The 13581-nt window shown below is 32.5% G+C and overlaps 1 protein-coding gene across 3 annotated transcripts; it reads right to left on the reverse strand.

The window, feature by feature from the left end:
* Nucleotides 1–1155: 1155 nt before the first annotated feature.
* On the reverse strand, nucleotides 1156–8935 carry LOC110806902 (uncharacterized). Of its 3 annotated transcripts, XM_088213805.1 has the most exons (9): nucleotides 8790–8934; nucleotides 8483–8705; nucleotides 6455–6545; nucleotides 4199–4273; nucleotides 2511–2770; nucleotides 2351–2399; nucleotides 2066–2180; nucleotides 1560–1754; nucleotides 1156–1402 (listed from the first exon to the last, which is right to left on the reverse strand). In XM_088213805.1, exons 2-9 carry the CDS (start codon nucleotides 8692–8694, stop codon nucleotides 1383–1385), a joined length of 1017 nt encoding a protein of 338 aa, XP_088069931.1. In that variant the 5' UTR covers nucleotides 8695–8705; nucleotides 8790–8934; the 3' UTR covers nucleotides 1156–1382. The 3 variants fall into 3 exon arrangements, with proteins under 3 accessions (XP_088069931.1, XP_088069933.1, XP_088069932.1); XM_088213807.1 differs by lacking the exon at nucleotides 1560–1754 and having other exon boundaries at nucleotides 8790–8935; XM_088213806.1 differs by lacking the exon at nucleotides 4199–4273.
* Nucleotides 8936–13581: the final 4646 nt, after the last annotated feature.

Below are 13581 nucleotides of genomic sequence, written 5' to 3' on the forward strand. Positions count from 1 at the left end.
TAGAAATTTAAGAACAGAAATTAAATTAATATTTTGGGGATTTTAAATTAATTAAAATAACAGAAATTACCTACTAATTGGTATTATTATTACTGCTATTTAAGCTCTTCCTTTTAGCATTTGGGTGTAATGATATATCAATTAAAGTACTAATATATTAAGTTGTGAAGCAGCCAAATTTTGAGTCCAATGGCAAACGTGTATTCTCCCTCTTTCCTTCATTTCTTTCTCCATCTTCTTACACACACTGTTTTTTGGATCTATAAGCGCTTGGGTCCAATTATTTGTCGTTGTAGGTACATGTTCTCTTAGCTTAATCTATTAATGCCATGAGTTCTACTGTTCTTTTGTCTCTAATTGTACTTGCAACAATATGTTTTTTATGATAATAAAAGCTATTATGAAATATATATCTATATACTAAAAATAATTTCACTAAGAAAAATAATTTTACTAAAAATATTTTCCTACATTCTTGAATAATAGAAATTGCTTCACTAAAAATAACATTATTTAATTTTTAAAATTTAAAAAAAAAAAAAAAGAGGAATAAAACAACTTAATGGAATAATTAAGTAAACAGTTCTAAAACAACTTCACTACAAGTATTTGTACTTTTTCCCTGCATGGTAGTGTGAGCTTAATGTTTTTCTGGTGAATGTGTTATGATTTTCCTTTTATTCAAGTCAACTTATGACAATTTTGTGTTATTTTTATGTATAGTTGGGATGCTTTCTAAGCTTTGCGAGTTGTTACTCATAACTTGATGCTTATATTTGAGATTTGTAATGTTATACATCTAAAATCTTCATGTTATTCATAAAGTTCTTTCTTTTAAAACAAAGTAGTTCTATAAAAAGTCAAATTATATATTACATATAATATATGCATCTATTGTATACATATACATACATAGACAATTATGTAAATATATGCATGCATGTATACCAACATTTATATACACAATAAAAAAAATATTATAAAACTTAGATTACTTAACTCTACTATATTTCTTTATTTATATTTTGACTTAAATATATGTTTTTTGAGGATAAATATAATGTAATATATATGTAAAAAATATTACTTTTAGATAAAAAATAAATAAATAAATATAACATCCTGCATCCCTATAAGGGCACGGGCACACAGAAATCAGAATAATAATTATCAAAAGTTTTTATTTTCGCAGCAATTCACATAATATAAAATTATAACATTCTAATCATCTCTTTGACATAATATAATTGAAAACTAGATATGAGGCTTCACAAGTCTTAACTTTCTCATTTTTTTTCAATAAATTGTTCCAAAACACTCCTCAAATAGGTCCAACACAGCCTAGCTCAGGTCTCAACGGTTATGCTCTTACCCTGTTGTCTTCACTGATCCTTAGATTGACCTGAAATGGAGGTGTGAGTTAGAATGAATCACATATATATATATATATATATTACTTTAAATTTGATCTCTAGAGAAATGTTTGTAGGTTACTCTTTAGAATGAAATTCAATGGGATCCAGAGAGACCATGTTTTCATCCAGAGAGACCATGTTTACCTTGCTTTGGATTCATGTGGGGTGTTTGTTCAGATTCTTCAAAAAAAAGATTTAAGATGCTCGAGTTTGCCATCAGCGCTTCTAATAATTGATTTTCCACCACGGTTTCTCTTTGAATATGTGCTAGCCTGGTGAGGTGATTATTATAGAATTGTTTCATATGATTTATCTCACTTTGTCTCTCTTCAAATTCACCTGTCAATGCACGTTTTATTTTTGTTGTAATTACTTTTGCAAACTTGTGCATGTGTATCTATGCAAGTGATTGTTGTATACCGTAGTGGTTTGTTTGGAATTTTAATAAGTTTACCTTGTTTTGCATAAAAAAAAAAAAAAGGAAAAAAAATGCATTTATGTGAATACATATAGTAAATGTGTATATAAGAGGACACTTCCCAAAAACATGTATATATAAGTGAACATACACATATTTTCTGATGAAGACATTAAAATGCATAGGGAGGGAGGGAGAGAGAGAGAGAGAGAGAGAGAGAAAGAGAACTTACCAAACCGAAATGTGGAGTTATTTTTAGAGATAGCTGACATGTTCATTGAGCTATCCTTCTTCTCCATTAGCGAAGTACTTCCCTTATCTTCAGAGCTTTCAATTTGTGAAGCCATCTGACTCAACATACATGGGAAATATGTGATAATAGATATGTGTTTTCATGTATATGCATATGTAGTTGTTATCAACATATTAAAATTAGGAAAAATAAATTTAATATATATGTATCTGTATTTTTTTTCCATAAATGCTCGAGCTTTTCCATATAGGAAGAAGATTGAACCTTTTGTTGTTTATATTCTTGTTCAGAACACAGCTCGTTTGATGAAGTCCTAAAAAAATCAGCGTATGTTATTAATGCTTTAATTACGTATTAATAGAAAAAAATTAAGTTGCATAAAACTAATATAAAAATATGAAAATACAAAATGGTGATCATTTACCTCTTGTTCCTCCTTGGATCCATGTTAGTACTTGAGTTACTAGCGAAAGACTCATCATCAGTACCATTACCATCATCACCAGTAGATTTGACATTATATTTGCCCATTTTCCATATCTTAAAATTACTTGGGGCTAAAGTGATATTGGTTGGTGTTAATTTAATGGGCGAGAACTTTTCAGGCCAGTAAAATTTCAGTGGGTTGCCTCTACTAGAAATTTTCTTGTCAGCTTTCTCCATTGATTCTTGTTTATCAATCACCTACAAATGACCAGCGGCAAAGAAAGAGATAATCAAATCAAGACAAAACCTTAAAATTAGAAGAAATGAGTTAGAGACTTACAAAAGGAAAGGGAATTTCCAAACACACTAAAAAGATTATAGAACTTTTTTGGAGATTAGGAAGGTAGTTGTACTCTTTCATTTATACGGACAAAAACAGCTGCCTCCATATAAAACGTAACTAGTCTACAAACAATGAATGGTCAGTTTGGTGGATTTCCATTTTTAGAGATAAGATGTTGTTCAAAGACAAGTACGCAATTATCACTAATACGTCTCTTCTCTAATATTGCTTGATGAAAAAACTTGGTATTATTATCCCCATCTCCCAGCCAATTGATTCCAGATCTCTGTCTCCAAATACTCTCCTCAGTCTATAGTAAGCTCCATCTTTCCATTCTCTTTTCAGCAGATTATTTTGTTTAACCTTTATTGCCTGGTTGATTTCCTTATTCAGATCACTGATCCTGCCCTCTAAATTCCTAAGTTTCTGTCTCTACCACTCTCTTACATCATGTTTTAATAACCTTATGTAACTTGCTAGAAGAAAACTAGTAGACCCCTTGATGTTATATGAACTCCAATGATGCTACATATACAAATAGATATTTCTATCCTTTAAAACAGTATCAAACGACCTAAAAGCCTTCGGAGTCCAATTAATATTAAGTAGGATTAACAAAAGTTGGGAGTGATCAAAATATATTATTATCAATAGCAAAATGAGAAATGTCCAAGAAGAACTCACTAAAAGCAGGACTTGTGATAAAGTGATCCAGTCTGCTAAATGTCGTCCTATCCCTGAAATTAGCCCATGTGAAAGTGTGAGCAGCCATGGTCAAATCACATAGATCAAGTCTCCCCACAAAGTCCACAAAAATCTTCATCTCTACAAGCATGTTCACTTTAACCCAATTGTCGCCCCTGGCTCCAACATAACATTAAAGTCCCCTCCAATACAGATATGCATTTGACTCGGACAAATGGTAGAAGCAAGATCCTCCCACAACCTTTTCCTCTCTTGGTCATTACATGGGTTATACACATTTACCAACTCGCAACAAAAGTTAATTTGTTTGATAGAGCCCGTCAGGATCACATAAATAGAATTAATTTGTCAACTCAAAAACATCAGTGTCCTGCATAGAAAGCAGTCCCCAGAAGTGCCACTGGAAGGGGCAAAGTAATTCTCAATCCCATGGCTATTCACAAGGTTCTAATCACATTCATACAGTAGTTTTTAGTTTAGGTTCTTAAAGCAAAACCATAGTCGGTTTAACCCTCCTAGTCTGCTTTTTCACGACCCTCTTTTTCACAATACTCCTAGTACCCTCACATTCCATTTAATAATCATCATCAGAGAGGAAACAAAGAAAGCGCATATATAGGATGAACATCAAATTGTACCTCCTCTCCCAGCTCTTCCACATCTTGCAAATGCATTTCTTCCAACTCATCTACGCCTCCAATGACTTCATCTCTCTGTTTAGAAAAGATTACGTCAAGCTGGTCAGAAACCTCAAGGAACATTTGAACTTCCCTCTTTAAGACGTTATTTTGATTTTGAATGCATGCATCAGACATTGTGTTCATCCCAAATCCTCCAATTCCTTAATTTTTACACGATTACCAGTGGTAACTATTTTCCTCTTTCTGACGACACCGTCCATGACGATTGCTTGAGAATCCTGTCTGCACCAAGCATTCTCTCTGTTCTTCTTCATGCCTATTCTTCTTTTATATCTCTGCCTGCCCACTTTCACAAGTGCCCATCTGCCGAAATTGAGGATACAGTTTCATCTTGAGTATTCCCATCGGCTAAGGGCGAATCCCGCTCCTTTTAGCTTTCATCGCGCAAATTCTTTTCCCTCTCAAATTGCTTTTTCTCACCCCTCTCTGTGCTCTTTCGATTTTTACACACATTATCTCCATCATCATCCTCCCTTCTCTTTCTCTGGCCAAGTCCTATTGCCAGACGTGTCCTATATCATCCGCTTTTTTCACACTATTTTCAATCTCTTTTATTGGGTCTACAATAACATTAGGGCCCTGGTTTTTGGACCCTTCTTTTTTGGAAGCCCAAGCTTGATAGGTGTATGACATATTATTCTACCCCATCTGTGTGCATTAAAACCATTTTCCTTACTTGGTTGGGCAGTATGTTCTCCTCTTCTTCCTACTGAAAGTATGCTTATATTTCTGGTTCCATGTTCCTTCCCCTCTTCTATCTTCAGCGCTAACTCAGAAACTCTCATGTTTAGGCGTGTCTGCCATAATCAAATTGCGAAAATTGGTCCTGCCCAGTTTGAATTTGAATTTCCTTTCTTAAAAAGTTTGGACCTTTCCTGGGAATATTCCATCCTATCATCGGCTCAAGGCATTCTGTGGTGGCCCTTGTCATGATAACCATGGACTACTGGTTTTTCTTGCCTACCTCTATAGCTTTTTAGCACATTTTCCCTGGCCTCAAAACTGTAGAAAGTTGGTAATGCTAAGTCATATCTCCAGTATTTAACCATCCAACAACTCTTTGTTCCTTCCCATCATTTCCTCCTTTAAGTCCTTTGTCAAACATCCTCCTCTTAGTTCTACCACTGCATACCTTTTCAGCCATTCAGTTTCCTCTGGCCTGGTTAAATGGATTATCACAACGTCGTCCTCCACCTCTTGCTCTTGCTCTTGCCCTTCATCCATTTACTTGTGTGATACATCATCAACACAGCTTTCTTGTTTGCTGTAACTTTCTGATTCACCATTGCCTCTAACAAGACCTGCCTCCTCAACATCCTTATCCTTTTTAATGTCATCTCCTACTTCAGGTTGTCTATATTGCTTCTAATCATTGAAGTTTGATCTTGCATTGTGATACATCTACAATTTGATTGCCTAATACCTACATTTTCAAATAATCTCACTCTTATCCTTAAACTTTGAAACATAACACCACCTATTCTTGCCTCAATTTTCACCATTTCCTCAAACAAAGCATACCTTATAATGCCAAAAGTTGGTCCTGACACTTATTCAATTCTTCTTGAGATGAATACATCTTTAACCTTGTCAAAACTTGAGAAGAATACATTTTTCCAGATGCAAAAGCTCGGTTGTGCTCTCAAGGGTGCCTACATAGACTGGAAACATCAACTTTTTCCACCACCCTCCGAGCTCTCCAACTAACCTGATTCCCAATTCTATATCACTCTTCGGATCAAAGATGATGTCTTTTCTATTTTTGTGATATGATTTATCCATTTTAGCAAATCTAAAGTGATGAGAATTTTATCTTGTTATTTCACTTTTATTTAGAATTACAATATTATATAGGCACTAACTTTGATTTTCTTATAATTAAAAAAAGAAAATCAGCTTTTAAAAAATTTGAAAATTAACTTTATGCCGCTTAGTTGACAGCCTAATGGCACGCACATATACCCACTTGAGTGTATATATATATACACACACACAAATATGCTAGTGATTTTTTTATTATGGCTTTCCTGATTAACAAGTATAAATGTTCCAATAGATCCGTATACTTAATTGTAGCCCATGTTATTTTTTTTTTTTAGAAAATAATTATAGAAAGCAAACACAGTCAAGAAAAAAGAAATAAAAAACATAAATATATATATAAGTGAATGGGAGTAATAATAATATGCATACCTTTGGGAATTTCACCTTATTTTCAACCTTACTCATTTGTTGAAACTGTGTAGGTGGATTTTTCTGGGAGTTTATCAAACTAGCAAATTTTCTGTATATCAAAAAATAAATAAATAAATAAATAATACTTAACTTAACTAATAGGTTATATATACTCTTTAATATAGTAAAAGACTAAATCAGTAACTACCCATATTTATACATTAATTTTCTTATTGGGGGTGAAAATGTAAATCTCATTTATAAATTTAAAAATATATGTATAAATGTCCTAACTCTAATTAATTAATTAATATGAGAGATAATGTCAAAATTCTATGCTGGTGGATTATTTTCCTACAAAGTTCTCATACCTCTAACTAAAATAATAATTTAAGATGATTAATTATAAGGTAATTTTAAAATATAAATCAACTAAAAATTTCATAAATATGAGTAACTCACTCTTATTTTTTCTTTCATAATTTTCTAACAAACATTAAAACAAATCATTCAGGATATTTTATAATTTTTTACTTATAACAACATATGTACGGAGAATATCTATAAATAAAAAGAAAGAATTATAAATTTTATATATTTTTAAATAATAAAGTAAATTAATTATCTCAAAAACTTAAACTGATAAGAAATAACATCAATCAATTATTTATATTCTAATGTGTCTCTCGTACATAAATTCATTAAGTTAAAAACGTGAATCATGTACAAATCTACCAAAATCTTATTAATTTTTTTAGATAATCTGTTTAATATAATCCTCGTAGCATCATTTTCATTAAAAATTAACTTCACCCAAGGTCGGTTTGATCCATACTTTCAACATAATGAGGCACATGTACGGGTAGATATAGGTACGAGATGAGTATGTTGATTTTTTATACCCACTTTACTTTACTAGTAAAAAAATATATAAAGTTATACCCCAAAAGCAGACAGAAAATCATATACATGTCCATGGATAACACTTCCTACCCACCCATTTATCCCCTTTTTAAGTTTAAAATTTTTAAATAAATAACGAAAACTTAATTAAAAAATCTCCAAGTATTAATCAAAATAAAATATAATTTAAAATACTATTCAAACATAATATACTAAATAATAAAATATAACATAATATTATAAATTAAATATTTATTCATAAAAGAGGAGTAAAGATATATCAATTCCCTCTGTATTCGTTCGGCGTTTATGCTTTTCTATCTATATATGCCTCGTACCTAATAAATTATATATAGGCTTTTTTTTGCTCCATCTGGGGTGAGTCAGGACAGATTAATGGGTGTCCATCTCTATGCCTGGAGGACGTGTTATAGCATAAAATGACCTTAAAGATTTTAGATTAATTAATTCAATATATTATTTAACACAAAATTAGAACTACAAATACAAATACAGTATTTGATGTTGGATTTTAATCAACCGTGTGGATTTATATATTAGTTTATTATATATAAAAGACTATCAAATTTAGTTATGTCTATTTAAGTGTCTAGTACGGTTAAAATTATTTTGACCTTAAAGTGTAAACTTTTATTTTATATGTAGAGATCAAAAATGTAATTTTTAATTTTGTATAAATAAAATTAAAATAACAAAAATTTAAGGATATAAACAGACGGTTATGGTCCCAAAATCATATGTTAAGATTTTTTTATTCTGTCATCCTCTCATCCAAAAAGAGAGTGTATGAAAACTCTAAAGTATTAATATATGGATTTGAAAGATCTAACGCATGACATACAGATTTTTTCTAATATAAATTTAAGGATATTTTTGTTTACAGATCTAATCTTAATTATTTAATATGAACATATTTTAAATTCAATTCTAGTTTGTTTTAAAATCTTTACATTTGAATCATGCATGTCTATTGTATTAAAAATTAATTTCATACAAGACTGATTAGGCCTATAATTGTGATTCATGCTTTTGGTCTTGTTAATTTACTCATGAGAAGAAGTGTTAGAGAACAATCAATCAATCTATCGATTCAATTTATTATTCAACATATACTACATGTACCTTTTCTCATTCATATCGTCTATCTCACGATCAAATTCAGGCCTCTCGCTAGGAGGAAGAGCCTCCATCTTCAAAGTGAAGTTCATATCAACGGGGCTTGTCACAGTCAATTCACTGGACGATGGTGACATATCTTTGTCTGATCTCTTGCCTATCGGGCCAAAAGTTAAAGCCGATTGTTCCAAAATAATCCCATTTGCACCTTCCTCCATTGTCGATCAACCTGGTAACAAAGCGTACCTCAACTAATTAACCCATTAGCCACAAAAAAAAAAAAACATATATATAATTAATTAATGAGACTAACCAGAAGAATTAGGAAGAAGATGAAAAATGATTGTTGTGAGAACTACCTCTGTCTTATTGGTAGGTAAGGATTAGTTGATATATATATTTAAAATGCAAAATATCCAAATTGCCTTTCACCGATTTACCCTTCCTTAATCGTTATGACGATATGTCTATCCTCTAAAATGCTGACATATGAAAATAGAAACTTACTTAACCATTAAGTACAAAAGTCGTCGGTTTTTTTTTTTTTTATAAAGTCAAAGGGATTTGTTATTAACAAAAAGATGTAATGTTGTAACGCACAATAATTAAATATAATATTTAATCATTGAAGAGAATTTATGCATAAGCATTTAATACACCCCTTTCTATTAAATTCTAAATGAGTCTAGATACATTTATCACTAATTCAAAATAATATTTAAATTATCCTCCAACCCTTGACCTCCTAAAATAATTTTGATTCTTGTCCTGACCTTAGTCTCAAACAGGGTGTGAAAATTCAGGTTGAGATTCCACTGTCTTAGTAAACTACCAATTAATGACTGATAAAAACTTAAATTAAATAAATATAGTTAAATGAATGAAATTAATATTTTAATAGAATTAAAGTTGTATCAATATTTTAGAAATTTAAGACTCAAATTCAACATAAATTAAACTAAAATTTGAGGATTTTTAATTAAACAACAATTAGCTTTTAATTAGAATTATGTAATTATGAATTCATTATAGTATTTCTCCATTAACTTGTTCCTTCTTTTTGATTAACTCATACATATTTATCTAATTAAAAATAATTACCAAAACATACTCTTATTTCAAATTTATTTATTATAAATTATTTGTTTAAATAAAATTTTAGAAATAATTGCTAATTTATAATAAAAATTATTGAATTTAAAATATTAGAATTATAAAATCTAATCTCGAAAGATAAAACAGTAAATCTTATAAAAATAATAGATGTTTTCAATGTAACACCCCAAGTGTTATTATTATTTTATTTTGTAATTATTTGAATTTTTTTGATTTTTAATTAATTTAATTTGATTTAATTTAGTCTAATTTAATGAAAAATAAAAATAATAATAATGATAAAATTGGATAAAATATTATTTGGATTTAATTGAAATTGATTTTGGGAAAAATGAGTGAAAATTTGGATTATGAGGGTGTTTTTGAAAAGAAAATCGGAAACCGATGGTCAAAACGCAATTTAAAAAAATTGTACCACGTCAGTAGCCACGTCAGCGGCCCGGTCAGCAGCGCCGGCCAACCAAGACGCGCCGCGTGGCAAGAAAACGCTGACCAGGGGACGGGCCACGTGGGCGATCAGCGTGCGCGCGATTGGACGGCCCAAATCCGTTCCCGTGCGTACGGACGGCCCAGATTGCATTGCGATGGACGACCCAGATTTAATCCTAATTAAATCGCGATCGAACGGTCCAGATTTAATCTTGATGGACAATTGAGATTAAAAGGCAAAGGTTATAAATAACCCCACCCACACCTGACCACAAAAATCCTAGCTGCCAGTGCCTCACCGGAGAAGAAGAACCAGATGCCGGAGGAGCCGGCCGCCGCCACCCGCTGGCGCACCGGGGAAGTTTCCGACCGGCGATCGAGGTAAATTTTCTCCCCCTTGCTCGTTTTTCGATGTTGAGTCCGCCTATGGCCAAATCGGAGCCAAACCACCAGCAAAACGGCCAGAAAACCCAACCGAAGCTTAGCGACGCCGCCGCGCCCCTCCTCGATTTTTGCCTCCGATGAGGCCCTTCCCGGCCTCCGTTCGATGAAATTTTTATACCACTGTGATCGCTGTTCTTTTCTCTACAGGTTGATCGGAGCCAAACATCAAAACACAACTCACGCCGGAGGAGCCGCCGCACTCGAGAGCAACGCCGCTAGTAAGTTTCAGTTTTTCGTGATTTTTTGGCCCACCAAGGGCCCTAGGGTTGTTTTATCGTAGGGACTGATGCAAGTGTGGCCGAATTCGGCCGAAAACGGCCAACTCGAGGTGAATTGTCGCCGCAAGCGGCGGCGCCGTTGCCGGAGCACGGCGGAGCCGCCGTGTCGGAATTGCGATATTGGCTGAAATGGGCCCTAGGTCTGATTTGGGATTTTTGGGACACGTGCAGGTACCGGTAGTGCGTTTCAGTTTCCCAAAAAAAGTTTAGGGAAATTAGGGACAGCCTGTAGGCGCACTGTAAAGTCGAATTCAGACCCCAAAATGAGTAAGGACCCCTCGCCCTATTTCTTATCATGGTATTAAAGCTAAATAAATAATTAAACTGTACTGTGCGACTTTATAGATGTATAATTGATTAAAGTTGCCACTGAAGCCCGAGTATGATACAGTGTTGGTCTGTTATTGTCTGATTTAATTTCCAGCATTAAATGCAGCATGATGTTTGATGTAATTATGTTATGGTATCGTATGCATGAATCATGGTTTCTTTTATTATGGTTTGTATTATGGTGAACCCGGTACTGTTTTGTTTGGTGTCAATTACTGGTTTATATGTTGTGTATGATTGGATGATTGAGATTAAGGAAAAAGGCAAAAAGGTTATGTGAATTGATGAGTGGATAATGTGGACAGCCTGACTAGATATCCTGGGAGATGGTGGACGGACCGAGTCCGTAGGGAACCCTACCGGGAACGGGGTCTCTCATACCGGACGGGGTATGGAGACCTTATGTGTTTTGGCGCTCATACCGGACGGGGTATGGGAACGGTCCGTTTCATCCTCATACCGGACGGGTTATTGAGGTTCATGGTTTTGGCACCCATATCAAACGAGGTATGAGGATGGCCCTGGAATCAGGTTGTAAATGTTAATGGTTCACGTGTAGATGGGATCCCCTATGGATCCCCAGGGATACTAGTAGGCTGGTAAAAGAGGAAATCTGTTTCCTGATGATTGAAATGTAAAGTTGTGATATATGTTATGTTATAAAGTGTGTATGATTTCATGATATCATAAGGTTATTATTTTCATATGTTGTTTTCATGGATCTCACCAAGGTAAGTGGACAGTATAGGTTTTTTTTATGTTAATAAACGAGTTTGTTATAAATTATACTCCATTGGTCATCTTTGTTTTCTACCCACCTTTACTTCTGTGGCGGTGAGATAGTGTGATATTTTTACTGGGCTGGTGTAGCTCATCTTTTATTTAAATATTTCAGATCAGGAAGACGTTGTTCCCGAGCCCGTTCCGCAGGAAGACGGCGAAGGGGACACCTAAAGACTTTATAGTTATATTTATAGTTTTTATTTCGAGTATCTCTCTTAGTTATTTTGTTCTTTCATGTTTTAAGTACGTTTTGGTTATTGTGTAAAGGATGTTAATCAAAATTTTTATTACGCTTCCGCATTTGACATTTTTAATACATATATCTCATTTAAATTTCCGAGGCCGTTACATTCAATATATTAATTAATTTAAAAGAAAAATTAAATCGGTATCTTTACAAAAAATGTGACTTGGGAACATGATCTATTTCACAATTTATGTAATTAGTATTATATTCATGTACCACAATCAATTATAATGTATAATTAATTAATTAATATATTATATTAATATCAAGAATATTGTTATTGATATTACATAAATTAGTGATTATTAATTTACATATATAATATATAATTCAATTAACTAAATTTATATTTTTAATTTTAACAATTGATTTAAGATTTTCATTTCTCAATAAATAAATTACAAAAAAAACAATTTAAATTAAATATAAAATTAATTTATAACTTATTTTCATTCAATTTTTTATTATATTTTTATCATAAGAATTAAAATTAAAATTAAGAATTAATATAATTGAGATTTTCACATAAAACTAATTTAGTATTGTAACGATCTCGGAAATCCAAAATAAAATATATAATAATTTAAGTGCGGAAGCGAAATAAAATGTTAAGGTTTACATTCCTTATACAATAACTTAAAAGTACTAAACAAATATCACGACATCAATTCTCTAAAAGAAATACAAGAAATGAGAAAAGTAAAGGAAAATATAAAGTATATAGCATCTACTCGCAATCTTCTTGCGAATCGGGCTCGGGAACCAGGTCCTCTTGATCTGAAATAGTAAAATAAGGGATGAGCTACACTAGCCAAGTAAGGACATCACACTATATCACCGACACAGAAGTAAAGGTTGGTAGAAAATAAAAAACAACCAATGGAGCACTAAATTCAAACCAATACATTTATTAAAAATAAAACCATTTACCTTTTTACTTACCATTGGGGAATTTATGAAAATAAATTATAGAAGAAATAATGTCATATAGATCATAATTCATGCACGATCAGCAACATAAAATATATCATAAATTCACATTTATTAACAATAAACTAAATCATAACCGTTTCTCGTTTCAACAGCCTACTAGTATCCATGGGGATCTATAGGGGTATCTCTGCTACATGCGAATCCTTTTCTTTAACAATCTTAATTACATAGCCAACCTCATACCCCGTTTGGTCTGAGCACCAAGACATTAAACCTCAATACTCTGTTCCGTATGAGACAACGTTCACGGTAGGGTTCTCTATGAACTCGGTCTGTCCACCATCTCCCAGGATATCTAGTGAGGTTGTCGTCTTATCTGTTTATTTGATCACACCCTTTTCCTATTTTCTCTTAGTTTTCGTTACCAAATCAAATATAATCATATAAACAAATAAACATGCATAAGATAATGCAATCATGTCTCAAATCTCAAAATCAAACAGTGGTCAAGTAAGACAGTAATACATGCATTTAAACCTTAAAAT

The sequence above is a fragment of the Carica papaya genome, chromosome 2 (assembly GCF_054855325.1).
Source record: "Carica papaya isolate Zhongbai chromosome 2, ASM5485532v1, whole genome shotgun sequence".
Classification (NCBI taxonomy): Eukaryota; Viridiplantae; Streptophyta; class Magnoliopsida; order Brassicales; family Caricaceae; genus Carica; species Carica papaya.